At 40.1% G+C, this 19,242-nt stretch overlaps 1 protein-coding gene across 1 annotated transcript; it reads left to right on the top strand.

Moving 5' to 3' along the window:
- Positions 1–6,065: 6,065 nt before the first annotated feature.
- On the top strand, positions 6,066–12,776 carry LOC135236408 (probable G-protein coupled receptor 149). Its single transcript, XM_064302725.1, has 4 exons — positions 6,066–7,555; positions 8,320–8,491; positions 8,830–9,275; positions 11,710–12,776. Exons 1-4 carry the CDS (start codon positions 6,584–6,586, stop codon positions 12,280–12,282), a joined length of 2,163 nt encoding a protein of 720 aa, XP_064158795.1. The 5' UTR covers positions 6,066–6,583; the 3' UTR covers positions 12,283–12,776.
- The last annotated feature ends 6,466 nt before the right edge of the window (positions 12,777–19,242 follow it).

Here is a 19,242-nt window from a genome sequence, read left to right as displayed (position 1 = left end):
ATACACACATACACACGCACGCACACACACACACACAGTAACACACACACACACACACAGTCAGGTCACAAACGTCAGCTTAATGGTCTGTGAGGAGCTGAGAAGCCTTCCCACAGAGTGAACGCAATATACCATGAAAGAGAAAGAGGACCAGATCTTTTGTTCAGCTTCTTGTCCTCTTTTTGGGCTGTTCCTGGAATTTTCATATCAGGTACAATTGGTCTAATATGAAATTATCCTCTGCCAACCTTGTTCTAACATGAGATGTTGTTTGTTGGGAATGAATTTTAAAATACAATTCTAGAAGCATAACAGTTTGAAAATACAAACCATATTAGCAGTCCAGGCTATGACAAGACTTCCATACTTTAAAGCTATCTAGGATTTTTAAAAAGAATAATTATCCCCAAACAAATCCTCAGCCCTATCAAATGTACAATCACAATTGTACTGCACTACTGTTACTACTGCCCCACACACAGACTATGTTAACGTTTGTTTAAATTGTACACAAAACATTTGCAATCACCTCAAACTTAAATTGATTTATTGTAGCAGACAAGTGTACGTGCTTTGTAGTGAAATTTCACAGCTTTTGATTACATTACTACTGAGTAATTCAGTAAAAAGTGAAAATTTTCACAATATTGCCGGTTCTCCCCTATTCAAAATTTTTTTGGCCAAAATGTTTTGTGACTATGAGTAATTTGAAATAACATATACAAGCCAAAAATTATTTTCTTTTCTTAGCATGAATGCTATCATTTTTACGTAGAAAAATACAGACAGAATTTTGAAACGTATTGCATTATTCATCAACTTATGTTGATAAATTAAGTTTATCCATAATTTGTGCCAGTACTGTAGCTCTCATGTTAACTACAGTCAATTAAAATGAAAATATTGTTCAAGTTGTGTTTATTGTCATTCTTCTCATTACAGATGGGTGAAAGAAAAATAAATGGAAATACGGTACCCAGGCACAGCAATGCAGTATAAGAATAGCCATAAACAATTTAAAATAGAAATAAATACAAAAATTAAAATTATAAAAAAGAAAAAAAAAGGACGATGAATAGTAAATGCAAAGCATGCATTTTTCTTGCTTCTGGGATTTATATCAAAGTCAAATTGGACATATGATCATGAAAACTGTTGATTGGCTTTTGAATAGACTGTAATCAGCAATCTGAAATTAGCAATCCATTCTATGCTGGGCTGTGATTTACACCGTAAACCTTGTCTGAGCAGGTGGATTGTGATACCACAAATTACACACCAGACGGACTGGGGAATTTCAATGAGCTGCACCAAAACTGCAGTCCGCTCCTCGATCTTGACTGACACACCCCCAGCAGTGACTCTCCTCCCACTTGATGCACATCAGGAAATTACCAAATGGCTAAGGCGCATCAAAATCCATGATAAAGATACCATTTTGTCAGTGCAACGGCTCACAACAGGCCATGCTCCGGCCAGAAAATAGAACCCTAAGTGTTCATGCTGCAAGTGAGCAGGATTCTAATTGTGTGAATGTTGCTTCATGAGATCTAAATGTATCATATTTAGACAGTCATATTTTAGTAGCTGGAGTGCGTCTGTGTGTCAGGCGTTGCGGGCACAGTTCCCTAATTGCTTGATCGAGCCTGAAGCACTGGTGTAACGAGGGAATTGGGGTGCGTGTGAGGAATGTTAATTGCACAGCTGACATTCCTTTTTCATTGGCTGGCAGGTTAATGCTGCGCAACAGATCGCTGTTTGTTAGGTTCCGGATTGGGCTAAAAAAGGGGAAAAAAGGAAGCAGTCTAGGTGAGGTGCAAGGGGACAAAAAAAATCTTTCCGTTAAGTTTAATTTAGTCGGTGGCAGGCAACGGCCGTATTCATTTGCATTGTTTCTTTTGTCGTCTTTATTTGAATTTTTGTAGCTTTTGTTTTGGTTTTTGTTGCTTTCCTGCTTTCTTTTTTTTGTTTGTTCTGTGTTTTGTGTTTTTGTGCTTGTGTTGGTGACTGTGGCTTGCCTGGTGGTGTCCAGCGGTGATCCTGGTGCATCCTTCGTCTTGCAAAGAGTGACCAGAGGTGGCGAGTGGCAGTGGAACTTCCCTGGTCTGATGTGCCATGGCTGGGGAGCAGGATTCTCACTGTAGTGAGGGAGTGGAAATCTGGTGAGTGCATCCCATGTGGGGTAGGTACATGAGCTGAGCAGCTTCTCTTGCCAGCAACAGTGTGTCCAGGGACCGGTGGAGCCCAGGGCCATGTCCAAACATGGGGTCAGGGGCAGTGTGCTGCAGGAGTAAAAAGTCTTGCGTTACTGTCACAGGAAACCCTAACCCTGAGGGAGAGGAAGAGGGAGAGGGAAAAGGGGGGGGGGGATGGGAGTAAACAAACTGGGGGACTAGTTCATGCATGGGAGTCATGTATATGATGACTAATGCTGATAAACAGTCATATACCTGTTATTAAAAATACTAGCATTGGTATGAGTTGATACAGCCTGTGAGAAGAATTTTTAAAAATTGTAGTTTGAACAACATTAGTCTCAGCCACTGAAAAGGACTTTACTGCAAGATTGTCTTTATTTTTAGCATTTCAAGACAAATTTGTGTTGCACTGCGAGGAGGGTCACTGTGATGCTAGAGTCCCAGCCTGTCTTTATTGCTTACTCAGTGGCACACCATAATCCTAAATTCAATTAAGACCAAGCAATGTCCCAGACAGGCCCTGTGTGTGTTTGTGTGCACGTGTGTGTGTACGTGTGCGTGCATGAATGCGCTTACATGTCTGAGTGAGTATTTGCATAAGTTTATGCAGATGAAGGTACCCTCCCCTCAGACAGCTTGTCTAATTGCCTCAGTGTCAGATACTCTGCCCTGGTTCCATCTTGAGAAGGATGTGTTCTGTCTTCAGGTGCTGATGACTGATCATGTGTATTTGCACAGCTAATTTACATTTCACACATAATCCCTTTACTCAGTGATGCGATGCTTTCCATTTTCCATCAATCAAACCTAATTCAAGTATATGACTAATAACCTTCTCCTGTATACGTATCTGTGTGCGCATGTATTTGTGCGCATACAACTGTACAAATGTTTGTGTTTCAGTATGATTCCAGGTTGAGGGAGAGCCAGTGAGTAACAGACGCAGGGAAAGAAAGATAGAGAGGGAGAAACAGAGATGACATTATGAAATTACATCTGTAATTGCCTCCGATGCCTCCATATATTCACTGGTGCCCAGAGAGCCATGAAGATGAATTTGGAATATGCAATGGGTACATAAAACAGAGAGGGGGAGAATTAGATGTAAAGGGGTACATAGTGACACTTTATCTATATTAAAGACAAACTTCCTCCACGGCATTAAGATTAAGATGCTGTGCCGTGCCGCCATTCTGCGAGTGTGTATTCCCAGTGCATGCAGATATATTGGTTATGCTGTGGAGATGAGAAGCTGTGGTGTTTGTCTGGTATTTTAAGGCTGAGACCTCAGCCTCACTGCATTCCAGCAGTCTGGGCGAATGCCTGTCTTTCTCATTCAAATTCAGAAAGACACTTTCTGACAGAAATCTTTGAGAAAATGACAATCACACCTCCACGGCCCAAACAGCATATTACCTGTCTCTTGTGATCATAGGTGGGAAATCCAGGTTCAGAAGTATTTGTTTACATTACATTGCAGGCATTTAGCAGATGCTCTTACCCCGCACAACTTACACAACTTTTTACAATCACATGGACTTGCTAATTAACACCATTCTTCAGCCAGGAACTATTCAGCTGTTTCATGGGTGAGTTTATTTTCTGGCCCCTAGCCTTCCCACCTCTGCTTATTATATTCCTGTGTTTGATTTCTTCTTTGCTCCTGCTGTTATTGGTTTTGTTTCCCAGTGTTCGTATCCTGTGTTCCTTCCTGTTTGTTACTCTGTTATTTACTTATAAAAGTTGTTTGCTTATTCCTCATTGAGTTATTCTCTGCACTTGCTCCACAGAATTACAATTCTGCACATTTACAAGACTACATAAACCAACACTACGTGAAAAGCTCCTCTGAGAACATACGCGCACACGCACACACACGCACGCACACACAATATGGTGATCATTTCTGAACTCTAATGTCAGGTTCCTCACGATAAAATTCAAATCACCAATTTATTTAAAATTCAGTTACAGGACTCCACACTCAATTATGGCCAAATAAATCAAATCAAAAGCAAATTAATTCACAAATAAATGAAGATATTAAAAATGAACAATTACATCCCTGTGTCATTATTCCGATTCAGAGAGAGAGAGAGAGAGACAGAGAGAGAAAGATAAAGAGAGTTTGTTACAACTCTGGCATATATATGCTGATGAGTTTTGCTGCAACAAACAAATATAACAGAACAATGAAAGTACTGAGAAAGGACAGCTTAACTTGACAGCCTGAACAGGAGGATTAGAATTTAAAAAAAGCTTGTTGTTAGTATAACCCTGAGCCTGTAAATGAAGGACATTTCCCATCCAGTTGGTTAGGATAGAAAATGAAAATGGCCGCGTCTTGCTTTATAGAAACCTTGCGCAAGGACAAGGCCTCCATTTCACAAAAATGGTCCCATGTATTGGTCCAGCTGTCCTTGGGTACAAAAAATAAAAAGAGTCAAGGCACTACCATCTGTCATGGCGTTGAACAGAACAGAAAGCAGAAAGAAGCCTTCCTGCCACATATAACCAGATGCCCTGTAATCCAAGCATGGAGTATCAGGGCTGGGGCTTCCATGTTGCTCAACAAGCAGCCCTTTTGTGTCACATGGGACTCCCAGTCACCTGGGTATTGCATTTGGGAAAACCTATTTTAACCGCTCAAACTGCTGACGCTCCCAAACCTATTTAGGGCAAAATAATTCAAAAGATCAATTCTGTCACTCAGCATTTGCTTCCTCATGTCCTAATCGATCATGCTCTCTCATTCTAATGCCTTGTCTGCTTGAAATCATAGCATGGACTTATTTTGTATTGTTATTACATTATTGTGTGCATTACATGACCACAAATGACACAAATCACATCTATACACAGGCATCATGCTTTGTCTGCATGGCTGTATATAGTATGTACATAGGCTTAAATTGGCCACTTCTGCATGAACAGAGCCTTGCACCCCGGCCTTATTATTCTCCGAGCGAGCTAAACAAACCAGTGATTATTTATTTTCATCTGGACAGAGACAACACATTTTGTCATTAAATAGGTTGCAGTGATGTGTTGATACCATCAAAAAGAAGCTTTATGCAATATATTTCTAGGCATTTACATATAAAGTAAAATCGTATTTAATGGACTGTGCCAATGCATGCACTGCAATATGAAGTGTAATGTGCATGGGGTGATGTGGATACTGCGACTAGACACCCTGAATTTTATAAGGAGTTGTGCTTTGACACTCCCCTCCCATTCTTCATCTTGGTCCATCCCAGGCCCTTCCCACAGTAAGCATATGAGTAAAAATGATGCTTGAAATTGCACAAGAGAAGAGGACCTTAGCACTTGATACCTTGAAAGGACAAAAAATCAAATCTGTAACAAGACTGCTGCATTTGATATGATCAGGACTAGGTGAGAAATGTAAAAAAATGTTTTTAATTTGCCCTCTCTTACCATTTTATATAGCTAAACTATGCTTTACCCGGAGTGTTACAAACAACCCAAAGGAATCCCATGTCCATGTCCCAGATGGGGACTCAACTGCTACAGCAAAAAAAACATCAGCATAAAGACAGGCTATGTAATGCACAGTGCGCAAATATTACTATCGCTTCATTAAAAATAATACATTAATTGATAAATGAATAAATTGTAACACAACCACAAATTCAACCAAACCAAGCTTCTGAATTATGATTACGTTAGATAGGGAAAAGGCTCTCTCTAAATCGACTGCTTAGATCCAGTTCCATTCTCCACGTGCTACCTGGTATATCTTCTGCATTAATTAATTTGAACTCATTGGATAAATAGACTGCTTTGTCTTATCACCAACAATGATATAATGTTTTCTGGAAGTTCCAGGGCACATTAGCATTCTCCAAAGGAAGTGGAGGGGAGGAAATGTACTCCTCCCACTACAAACGGCACGGGAGACAGGGGGCAGGAGCGCTGCGCGAGCTCATTCATGTTGGCTACAGTACATCAATATGCTGCGAGAGGCCAGGCTGCTGGATGGCAGTAATGCACGCTCTGTCACATACACACCCTCCCTCGCGCCTTAAAAAAACGAATGATTCGATCTACATTTAGGAGACCAGCTGGAGACAAAAGATGCGACGTTCGGCTGAAAATGATTAAATCGGAGCGTCTGCTGAACACCTCGCCCGTACTTGCAACGGGCTGCAGCAGCATTCGTGGAGAGTAGCCTTGTCTTTTTTTTTTTCTAGTTAGAAGCGAGACATTTGTAGGCTGTATGTTATTATCTGTACTTTGGACCTATATGGAATGATACGAATGGCCGTAGGCGTGATTCAAACTTTCTTATAGTAGGCTATATATTGCAAGGTGGAAGTCTGTTAAAGGGTAAAAGGGCAGAAGGTAGAGGTGACATTAAAATGCCGACAACCTATAGCTCGATTTCGCTCAACAAAACCAACCTTTTTACAGAGAGCTACGAAATAATGGATTCTTCTGAAGCTAAAAGGCAGATTAACTTGATTTTATTCTGCCTGTCTTTTGTCATCACCACTGTTACTTTAGTTGGTGGAATTTTCTCGCTCCTCTCATTGTCAAAGATGCGCAGTAAAACCTCTCTGTCTCTTATTGTGGCTTCGATGTCTATAGACGACCTTATTAGCGTGATACCGCTCTCCCTGTTCTTGTTCGTGCAGTGGGAGAGAAATGATGTGGCCAGGTCCGGAACACGGTGCACTTTGTCAGGACTTCTTTATATTTTTCAGGGAGTATCGAGCAATTTGAAAGCTTCTTTGATTGTAGCCTACACATTTTACATTACGAAACGTTTTGGAGCATTCCAGTCCGCCAGACGACCGTTGAGGGTGATGTGGGCGATAGCCGCGGTATGGATAGTCAGCTTGACCGTCAGCATTCTGCCAGTGTGCGGCTGGGGGTCTTTTTCTCCAACAACCTTAGGCTGCTTTGCTGAGAGCACAAGTTCTTATGTTTTGCTCCTTTTTGTTTTATACTCGATATGTTTTTGTGGGCTAGTCGCGTTCTCTGTTCCTCTCACATATCGCCTGCTATGTTTGGGGGACCCTCAGAAGACTTTTCATCCAAACTATCTGGAAATCACCGGGGGACTTAACGCAGATGGATCTGCTCCGCTATGTGAAATTCAGTCTTTTTCTCGGGACAGCCTCGATAAAAGTTTTGGAACATACAGCGAAATTAATTCGGAGCCTTCTGGCTTAAACAACAAGGCGGAGATATACACTTGTTCGACGTCAGCTATCCCTAACCGCCAGGATGCTGCCCAAAGTGGAAGGAACTCTCCTGTATTCTTTGCACAGAAACGCTTCTCTTTGATTGTGGCGATGGTCCGGGTTGTTTTATGGATGCCTATGATGGTAAGTCAAGATTACATACCTTGATGAAAAGCTTAGATATGACGCGGGCTGTGTTGCTTAATAAGGATCTCGTTGTTGTTTTCTGACATGAAGTGCCTGGGCTACTGACACCCGTCAATTGGATAAGCTCTCTCAATAGGGTACGCTATGCAATTATAGCCAAGTTTTTTCTTTGTCATTTAACTTCTATGTAGCAATGGGCTATGCACGTTTTAAACAGACTTTCTCATGCACTGCTTCACCTTATCGGCATGCAAGAATTGTATATTTCTGTAAACCTGTCGGTGAGAATATGAGCTAACTTTTCCGCAATTATTTTGAAGAAAATCATCAAATGCATGCGCGCTGACAAAATTAGAACGTTAACTAAACTTCTAAAAAAACAACAAAAAAAAAGGAACTTAAGGCAAAAAAAAGCAAAGAAGCCCAAATGTATGAAAATATCAGCAAGCTTTGAGTTTCTTTCATATTTTTTAATTTCACGATTGTTTACAGATGTGGTAGTAGCCTATTTACCTATTTGTTGAGAAGGAATGAGTTTGCAGGAGAGAAATGCATAGGATATGGCACGTTGGGACTGGGAAATGCCGTTCTTGTAACTCGAGTTGGATAGAAAGCGTAGGCCATTTTATATTTTTAAACGAAGCCTGTTTCACTCTCCCTACTGGCTATGCACTGACAGTCTTGCTCCCATTATACCTCCAGCAGTTACCACGTTAACCGTATTTGCTGCCCTTTTATATTGACATTTATTCCATCCGCAGGTACAGATCTTTGTGAGTCACACGGTCCACTTACGGAGCTCGTCCCTTGAGACCCTGTGTTTTTTCCTGACCTCACTCTCTGCTGCGGTCACACCAGTTTTCGTCCTGTCAGAACACTTCATTCACCTCCCGTGCGGCTGCTTCATAAATTGCCGCCGCGAGCCCTCCACTGGTAAGAGAGTTGAGTATGGAGAAATAACCACAATAAAGGTCAATTTGTATAGGTTCAGTGGGTTTGACCGTTTATAGGCTCAAATGCACTGAGGTATACATAAGTAGGTGTTGTTTATATAGGCTAGGCCAACATACGCACCAGGGTTTAAGATAACAAAATTTAAATACATTTAAAAAAAAATAAAAGTATGTTTAAAATGTGTACTGGTCGTTGACTAACCAGTTATATTTTGTTGTGAATTTGAATACATTCTCTGGAATGCAATTTATAATTAAAATTAAGAAGCCGTTTCGCAGTTATCCAGAATTCAACCTGCGCCTATACTCTCTTCACAGCGAAAAAAAGAGGTTTTGAATTCAATCTGTCCTTCCAGCAAGGCTACGGATTTTATAAAATTGCTCAAGCAAAGACGCCCACCATCGAAAAACCTCCTTACCACAACCTGTTCAATTGTGAATCCTCTGAGAGCAAAGACGGTGGTCAGGTATCAAGCCTGGACCATCTCGAGTTCAGGACCATGCGTGCGGACAGCTCTCTACCCAGTGAGCTCCTCGGAACTATCACGTGCGAAGCGAGAGCGGACAGTCTCACGCACAATGCCGAGGAGCAGGGCGTCTTCTGCGGCGGCTCACCCCCTGTGTCCGTACGAGAAGACCACAATCTCGATACGTCCTCTGTTTTCGAGGGCCCAGAGCGAAGGCTGTCCCATGAGGAGAGTCGCAATATCGAGCTCACTGACTGGGAGTGGTGTCGAAGTAAATCGGAAAGGACTCCACGACAGGTAATGCAGGAAGGAATCGTATTCTTTACCTTTGATACCCATTTATTCTCGTAAGAACAGTGTACACTCTGCCATTAGTAGCACCATATTAGTTTATAATAAGGCCAATAGGTGACCTACAACACAGCATTGTATGTATTTAAGTGCTTTGTGTTTCTTAATTCCAAATCTAAAGGCCTACTTTCTGTAAAATGACAGTGGATGAAACCACAAGTAGGCCGGATTTTACATGACCCTGTCCTAATTGTGGTGTTTGCACAGGAAATGACCTGCCCCTCCTCCAGGCAGAGCCACCACTAGGCACTGCACCTGTCCAGCTTTCGCATTCAAGTGTTTGGCGTTGCCATGGGGGTTGTATTTCCAAAGGAAGCAATGAAAATGGCTGAGATTACCATCAGCTCTGAATAGCCATTTGCAACAGGACAATAATTAAACAACACGGTTTTTTTTTTTTTTTTTTTGGTGGTGAAAGATGTACCGTTTCATCTTCACTATTCAATTTATCACATGAGAAAGTACTCTATAAAACTAAGATTATATGTACTCAGTTTAAATGAAATCAATTTATTGACTGCGTTTCCGAAGTGTCTTCTGCAACTAGTACTGTCACCATTCAGTACTCAAACAACACTTCAAAAGCTTTGACTGACAGAATGTTTAGAATATGAAAATCTCATTAAAATGTTTTTTTTTTTTTTTTAAATGTGAACTTTCCACACACTGCTAAGTGAGAAGAGCTGATTCAGAACCATGCTTTGTAGGTCCAATTGTATAAGAGCCCAATGACACATGCTAGAATTGATTAGTGTGCTTTAGAATATACATTTGCTTTTTATGTCCATTGTCTGTTGTCATTGACTGTAGGATTTGCCTTATATATGAAACAAATAACAACTGTTTTGAGCACAGTAACCATAATTTGCAAGATCATAGTGCCAATGTGAATGAACTCTTTGCTGTAAGCCATATTTGAAACTTATGTCCATTTTAGTCTCTCTTCAAAATCCCAGATGGCCCTGAATAGCAATTAAAAGCAAGAATTGTTATTTTTTGACCAGAAGCACAGTTTGATAAGTTCAGCAATCAAAAAGCTAATTTCTGAACGGAGTGTTGAAGAAACACTCAAAGTGTTGTGCCAAAGTGTTAAGGGCAAATATTGATTAAATCCAAGCCCGTGTCAAATTTTGTCCCAAACTGTAGTGCTCACTAATGCATCACAATGTTTGTTCACAAACAGTACTTTTACCAAGTGAGCTACACAGCAGATACTTACGATTGACAACTTTTTAAGGAAAAAATGCATGTTTTAATGCCAGCACATTTGCTGAAATTTAGTGAAAAGAAATCAATATTGCTGCTAGTTTATCTAAAAGCATTTAAAAAAAACCTTTATCAGTTCTGTTCTCTATTCCCTTACTTTACTCACCATTGCTCTTGACAAAGGTGTGTTTTGCACGGGTAACCTGATTGCATGACCTTTTCATCATTCAGTTTTCCATACAGATTTAGTAAGAAAGCTGTTATCCTTCAGAACTTCTGCTCTTTGTATGTCCTGTGACTCTAAGGAGTAAAAAGAAGAAAAAAGTGTTTCTTCTTCCCTCCTCTATATTGGGGCTGGCTGAAGGCATATTTCAGGCCCAGCTCTAAACTCCATTTCCATGGCAGCTGACGAGTCGTGTGAATTATTTAAATCGATTGACACAGTATTTTCAGCACAGCTTGATGGAAGTCAGGTCGGATTATTGATGACTCTCTTCTTCATTTATTTCCACGAATGCAAAAGGGGTCATTATGCACGGCCAACTATGACCAAATTAAATGTCGAAATTCATTCAATTCAGTCACTTGTGACGGGTGTGTTTTCCCCATTCCATCTGATACATATTATAAATGGTTTTGTTTTGTTATCCATCATTTGTTTTAATGAACAGAACATTTTGTTTTTAATGTTTCTCTTGGAAATACAAAATATTTGGCATTTGAGCAGCTCAGTGAATCATGAAGTGGTTCATATTTCCAGATATTATCATTAGAAGCTTGGCTTATTCCCTTATTTTACAAATCAAGTGAAATTTGCCTTTTCACATTCGAAAACCAGTTTCGCGCGTGAATTTAATATTTCCACGTGCAAATTAAAATATTCACATGTGGAAATACAATGTCACAGGTGAACTGGATATTTTGGTCATTTTTGTCACAGAAGTCCTATTGTTAATGTCAAATATAATATGTGGTGTTTCACAAGACTCACAGGGGACAATTTGACATTCTGAATGTCCTGATGTATGGTTGAATGTTGCTGTGGGATCCTATCTCAAACAGATGAACAGGAAAAATCTGTAGTTGGACACAATTATGGATTTTTTAAAGATAATAGACAGATTCTCATTAACCAAGCTCACTTGTTGTTTTTGTGTGTGTGTTTCTGTCACAGAGGTCCAGTGGAGGCTTAGCCATACCACTGTGTGCGTTCCAGGGCACTGTGTCTCTCCATGCCCCCACAGGGAAGACCCTTTCGCTTTCCACCTACGAGGTGAGCAGCGACGGCCTCAAGATATCTCCCAACGGCAAGAAAGTGGAGGTGTACCGCTCCAAGTCAGTGGGGCACGAGCCCAGGACGGAGGAGCCGACGAGCTCTGTCGGCGGTGACACCAACGTGAAGATTCACCTGGAGGTGCTGGAGATCTGTGACAACGAGGAGGCCATGGACAGCGTCTCCATCATCTCCAACATCAGCCAGTCGTCCACGCACGCCCGCTCGCCCTCGCTGCGGTACTCTCGCCGGGAGAACCGCTTCGTGTCCTGCGATCTGGGCGAGAGCGCCTCCTATTCGCTCCTCATTCCCACCAGCAACCCTGACTCTGACATCAACATACACATCCCAGACACGGTGGAGGCTCATCGCCAGAACAGCAGGCGCCAGCACCAGGAGAAGTCGGGCTACCAGGAGGAGATCCAGCTGCTGAACGAGGCCTACAGGAAGCAGGAGGCAGATCCAGAGAACTGAGCATCAGAGGAAGAGCACCAACAGATGAACTGACAGTCAAGGAACCAAACATCAGGTGAACCGTGGGCCAAAGAGAGAGAAAAGACCAGGAGAGAGAGAGAGAGAGAGAGAGAGAGAGAGAGAGAGAGAGCCATACTTAGCCATAGAAACTGGCAGGCACAGAAAATCATGGTTGCCAGAAGAAAAAAGATTGTGCCAACAATGCAAAGGCAACCAAATTGAAACGGAAAAACACTTCCTAATGGAATGCACAAAATTTGACCAAATTCGCCAAAAATTCTACCAAAAAATAATCCAGAAATGTCCCCAATTCAATGATATACCCAATGACGATAGATTACCCTACCTATTAGGAGAAGAAAAAGGCTGCTGCATACTAGCAGCACAATTTGTGTTCTCTTGCCATAATCTGAGGGACAATGTGTGACCACCTCATGCACACATTTACACACAGCATACACACGTACAAGCAGACACATAGTATTCACTCATGCACACAACACACAGATAGTCAGACACACACACACACCTAACATCACTTACTGATATTTTTGTATATATTTTTTAACGGATTAATTGTATATAATTGTATGTTATAACCACTGCTTTGGCAACACAAGTGCCTATATTGGTCATGCCAATAAAGCACTTTGAAATTGAATTGAAATTGAAATTGAGAGAGAGATGGAGAGAGAGACCTGGAGAGTTGAGAATCAGGCTTTTCACTGATCACAATTATGGTTTTTCATTCAGCAGTCACCCTGACTCATCACAGACAAATGGTGTGTCTGAGTCCCTGAGTGAGTCTTTATGTGTGTGTGTGTATATATCTGTGTCTGTGAGAGGGAGAGCAGCTTTCTCAGTCTCATTTCCAGTCATACAATGTTGTGGAGCGTAAGATGGAATTCTGCAGTGTAGAAGTAACTCCTGGTGTTTTTGTGGCTCAGACTTGGGAGTGAGGTGCTGTTTAGACAAACTGTTCAGCCATTTTATGGCTTATATTCATTCAGAAAAACCTACAGCCATGGATATGGTAACAAAGGCACATGATTTCTGATTCACATGCATTCCAGAAATGTTATTTACATGAGTGAAAATGTATGTTTATGGTTGGTGGGGACAAAAATGAATGTTCTCTATGTTCGTTACAAACCAGTTATGTTCCCTTTGTTCATGTCACTTGACAGCATTTGCTTGGCCAGGTCACTGTTACATTTAATAAATGCATAATTTAGCTTAGCAATTGAATATTCGTTGCAGTTTCAATACTCAGAACTATTAAATATTCATCAAATGACTTTGAAGGCAACATTTTATTCCTTTTAAAAGTAATCTTTAAAAAAATGCACCCAGCACACACACACACACATACACACACAAAAGGTAATTTAATTGTGACTTATTAGAGAAAATAGCTGTAGCCATTCTCTATGTTAGTGTTTGGTTCCTTGTAAGAATGGACTCATTCAGTTTTTCTAGGAAATACATGCCTTATGTTGGTGTAATGATGTAACGAAGCCTCTGATAAAAGCCTCTGACTGTACCTGACTGAACAGACATGGCTTAGTAGATTAGTTCCAGGATGGTAATACAATGCATAAAGACCTAGTATGTTTTCAAAGAGCTCTATTGCTATGTAAATAAACCTTTTCGGACTGAAATGGTATTTCTCTTCATTCATGTATGTCACAAGTGTACAAATGTAATGTTACCGTCTCCATAATCAGCATGCATTCTGGTCCAGCAGTTGTTATGGTCTAACAGATCTCGCTGTCAACATTCCCTTTATTTCAAAGATCGACTTATAGTCTGAGGTGGCCGTCATCCATGCTGGCATTCTGTTTCTCTCTTAAATTGTAACACGAAGGTTCACTTTTTGAATCACACACTACAGTTGTGCCAAAAGTTGCAGATACTTAATATGAATATAATCGGCACATTCGACATTAAACTCCATAAATTGACAGACATCATGTCAGTGTAAGCTATGCCATGTAAATTTCCCTTGATAAGCAAATAAACAATGTAAATTTTGTAATCTTATTCAATAGTTGCAGTGGACCATGCAAATTTGCAGTATAGTGGTTCCATCCATGGTCACGTGTGTGCATGCTTTATTTAAACATGAACACCCAATTATAAATAAATTTAATTGAGCTGTTTGCCAAATCTGATTGTTATTTGACATATTTGCAATTAATCTGTCATGCATCCTTCATGAAAGAGAAGTATCGTTGAAGGTGCATATACACTTACACAAATAATTGTTTTTTAGAGATTGTATTAGCATCTGCTTTTTGGACAAAAATCAACTTGTTGTTTTTGTTTTTAGTCAATCAGTTATTTGGTTACCTGCCTTTCTCCCAATGCACACTGGGATAGGCTCCAGTACCCCCCAGTGACCCTGCCCAGGATAAACGGATATAGATAATGGATGGATGGATAGATGAATACTTATTTGTTCTTGGCCCTTAGAACAACTAATTAGTCTCAATCAATAAATGAAATGTCTGTCCACATTACTAGATAGAAATAGCTTTTTATCAATAGCCTTCGTTTAGACCCATTCATATTTGTGACAAATACCTATTAGTGAATTCATGTTCACTGATAATCCCACATAGTATTCAGTTTACAGCAATGGTAAACCAAGTGTCATTAACATAATGATCAGTTTGAAAGAAAGCCAGGTTACATAATTTGTCCCAAGGAAACACTGGAATAGAGCATCTCGTCCTGTGACTAGTTCCTGAGACATGTTTAATGTCATCACCACTGTAGGAAGGATCAGCACCCATGTGACATAAATATTAGAGAGCTATGCTTGAAACCAGAAGATTCAAGATCTAAAACATTCATTCAGGATGTTTGCTTGGGCAAGGTCTTACTCTGGATTACATAAGTAAGAATCTGGGTCTATGTGAAATATTTAAACTACTGTAAGTCACCCACGGTACAGTTGTTAAATAAGAAAATAAATAAATAATAGAATGTCCTGTACTGTACAAAATTCTTGGTAAAAATACTGTGACAGTGAAATATTTATACCCAAGAGGCCCTGCTCAAAATTAAACAATGAAGTATTGTTTCTAATTTAGACAGTGTCACTTATCTGTTTAAAAGTTTTCGTCCTCTTTTTCTACTTGTCATTGTTGCTAATCTCTGCCTCATCCTTCACTTGTTTTTTCTCATGTGTCCCTGTTTTTGACCAATATTCTCTGGTTCTCTGTTTGTTCCCGGTGAAGTTTCTGTGCTGTCACAAATTTGTCACTGCAAATACAAAGTTGTTTTTGTGGCAGCCTACGTCTCCTCAATTAGCTGTACATCTTCGGTGGAGGGTGGAGGGTGGGAAAGAAAAAAGAGAGGGAGAGAGAAAGACAAAGAGAATGGAAAATGAACGACAGTACGTGGGAGCAGAGTGGCGCATAAGGAACCCGAAAGACTGACAGAGCGCTTGTGAAAGCATGCGCAGCGAATCCAAGGCCACTGTCCCTGCTTGGGGTCAGCCTCACAAGAGCCAGGGCAGCACGTCTGTGTTGAGCGAAGATGAATCTGAGGCTGCCTCCTCCCTCCGTGTCACTCCCCCTGACCAGCACGCACCGTTGCCATAAATAGCAGTGTCAAAAAGTCAAATGCTTCCTGTCTGCTTAATAATTTAAAAAGCTGAGGTCAAAGAGCTGGCAGGCATCCCAAGGATGAAAGAAAGGCCGAATGGCGGCGAGGTGTGTCAGAAAGGCTGCAGTCGGTGAAAACCAAGCCGTAACCTCACACAGAAGTGCAGTAGGGGGGAAGACACTTGGCTGTAGACGGAGCTGTGTAATGAAGTTGCCAGAGGCAGGAGCTTTTGATTCCTGAGAGCTCTCCCTTGCTTGGCGCTAATTGGTTCCTTTGTTTCTACTGAGGGAGAACCTGTGATGAAAACTCTTTGTGAGAGATTTTCTGAAGGGGAAAATTAGTCTCAGATCTCAGCTCCTTGGTTTAGGGTTTCCATTGGACTGAGGGGGGTCGATTAAAATCATTTATTGTTGATATTTGTGTTTGCTTTAAAAGTTCCTTGAGATATATAAATGATGGATGAATTTGAAAAGCGTGAATGATTGCAGTGATGCCTTTTCAGGTTTTACTGCATCCAGTAAGAGTTACGCTGTGACCCTTCTATTTTAATGTTTCCATAGACTCTCTATGGATCTCTAGGGATAATGGACGAATTGAAAGCTGGTTTCCCTCCCTGTTATGTGTTTTTTGTAGGTACAGCTATAAGGTGAGACACAAGTGATACAAGTGACACAAGTTTTGTTGTTTTGGCTCTGTACCCAGCACACTGGATTTGAACTAATAGAATTAATACAAGGTTAAAATGCAGACTGCCTTTTTTGTAAAGCTGTCCCAATTCATTTGCATTTAACTGTATGTCGGAAGAAATGGGAATACATACATTTCAAAGGGTTGGTGTGCTTGTACAGATCTGATACATATTCAACAACAGACACTTACGATATCCCAGTATAAGCCCTCGCTCCGGAGATTTTGACTGGCATCACACCCTGTTCAGGACTGCAGGTTTCAGGGGCCTAATTATCTTTCTGCTCTTACAAAAAAACTGAATTTCACAAACCTTATTAATCCTTATGGATTTAAAAGAAGGAGCTGACGGCTATCTGAGCATAGACCAATTTAATCCTCCACTTTCCAAAGGCTTCTCTTAAGCTGTATTCACACAAAACAATCTGTTTCTTACGGACTAAAATCCCAAAAGAAAGATTGTCAGCGTATGTCCATCCCTTCACCAAGACAGGATTTATTATTATTCTTGTGTTCACCAATGAGACCTCAATGTCCACATGACCTTGCACTGCAAAGCAAGTGGTATTCAACTCCCCACCGGCTCCTTTGAAAAAATGCAAGTGCACTCACCAAAAGCATGCTGATTCAATTTGCTCCAGGATAATTATGTCCCCAATTGACATTTATACAGCTGAATGAAGCAGCTGTCCTTTATAAAAGGTCATCCTGCTTTTCCTACACAATGGCAAGTAATCCACACCTTGCTTTTCTGATAAAGTCACACTAGGGACAATTTATCAATTACTACCAGATAGCACAACACCATAGAAGAGGAACAATTTCTATCAATTGCAATTTTTTTGGTGGGGAGGGGGGTGTGTGTGCACGATAATGGTTACCAGTCATCATAAACTGATATAATCCAACTATAAACTGATAGATGTATTGTACTCCATTACTGATTCTTCTCAATTTTCCATTTCAGATCACAATTTCCAGATCCTGCCATTCATTTAAAGGCTTTCTAATACATTGAAAACGTTGAGGAACTCATTACAAAGGTTTCAGGTTGCAACAAATTGCATAAAATAAAACGTTTTTTATATCACTTTGTTATTGATATGATGATGGGTGGTTGGTTTTTCTTTTTGGTTTTTTCGTGTTGGGAAACATTGATTTTGTAGAAATACAGTCGTTATGTAGCAGGAAATGCACAATGTAGAATGAATTTCACTTTTGATAATGTGTCTGCCAAATATCGACATATGAGCTCGGATTGCTTTGCCTTCATTGTGAACATTGAGAACCTTCTTCATTACTGACCATTTGGGCTGGATTAGATGAAAGACCTCTTGTACAGTACTGCTGTTTATTGAAATTAAGGTATGGTTGGTATTCATTAATTTAGCATGAAATGAGTGCTGGGCTTTCATAAAGGGCCTCAGTGGGGGATTTGCATCACTGCACTCCCAGCCATTCTTCCCCTGCAGCAGAGTGATTTGATCTGAAAGTGTCATTTTCCTTTTACAACGGTTAAACTGGATGTTTCAGTATGCTTAATGTTTAATACACACAACTGATAACTGAACAATCTCTTTTCTGAGACACACTTTGTTGTTTTAAATGCGGTAGTGATATTTAATGTGTCAGGGCAGTGAAATTACAATGGCCTCAAAAATTACTCACACCCTTGATGAAGATAAGCAAGGAAAGCTATATAAAATAAGCATTACAGGTAATGAGCAGTATCTCATGCTCAACAAATTCGAACATTATGTTTTATACTTATTTGTTCACTGGAAAAGATTTTGTTCAGGAAATAATCTGTCCCTTGTGATAATTATTTGCATCCTTAATAATCATTTGAAACAAAATCCAAGAAATATAAATATGCATTAACATGCTACTCAGTCTGAACACTACACAGCCTACTTATATGAAGAGCACACATTTTATGCCAGCAAAGTGGGATGGTTTGCAGAATGAAGGAAGATTGGTCATGATGATTTTATCGGGATGAGCCATAGGACAGCAAGTGTAATTTTGCTGCCTCAGTAACATACAGTCAGATGACATTTTCCCAAATAGGTTAAATTGCGTTTCAGTTTAATATTCACCAATGAAAAATGGATCCCCTTAAAACTTAATCCAGATCAACTGATTTATAGATGAAAATGCAGCTTTGATTTCATTTTGAGTTCTTTTTATGCCGAAACTAGTTAAAGGTTTCCGCATAGTTTTGCACATTTAGCGGAGTATAAATTCTATACTATAAATTCCTCTATCTTCCTTAGACCTGGTAATTGATGTTAGTTCCCTGTAGAGGACATGGTTCTTAATCTCATGAACCATATATTGTATTATGATGAAATCTAGACTACCATGGACATTCATTAAAAATAAAATAAATAATATTTTCTCTGCAACATGTTTGCAGGACACTTTCAATATGTGAAATACTTACACATTTCAAGAGGATATCTGAGCAGTTGTAATATCATGTGAGTATGTTCACCTTGCCTCCTGGAAAATAACATTTGCTAATTTATTTTTTCAAATTACCATCTACAGTGTGTTTTAATTAACTACAAGGGCTATCAATGATTTATTCACCATTAATACTGCACTTTTCTGCAAACCACTGGATACTTGTTTGGCTGTAAATATATGATAAGC

The sequence above is a fragment of the Anguilla rostrata genome, chromosome 12 (genome assembly GCF_018555375.3).
Source record: "Anguilla rostrata isolate EN2019 chromosome 12, ASM1855537v3, whole genome shotgun sequence".
NCBI classification, from domain to species: Eukaryota; Metazoa; Chordata; class Actinopteri; order Anguilliformes; family Anguillidae; genus Anguilla; species Anguilla rostrata.
This window is presented reverse-complemented; position numbering and strand designations above follow the sequence as displayed.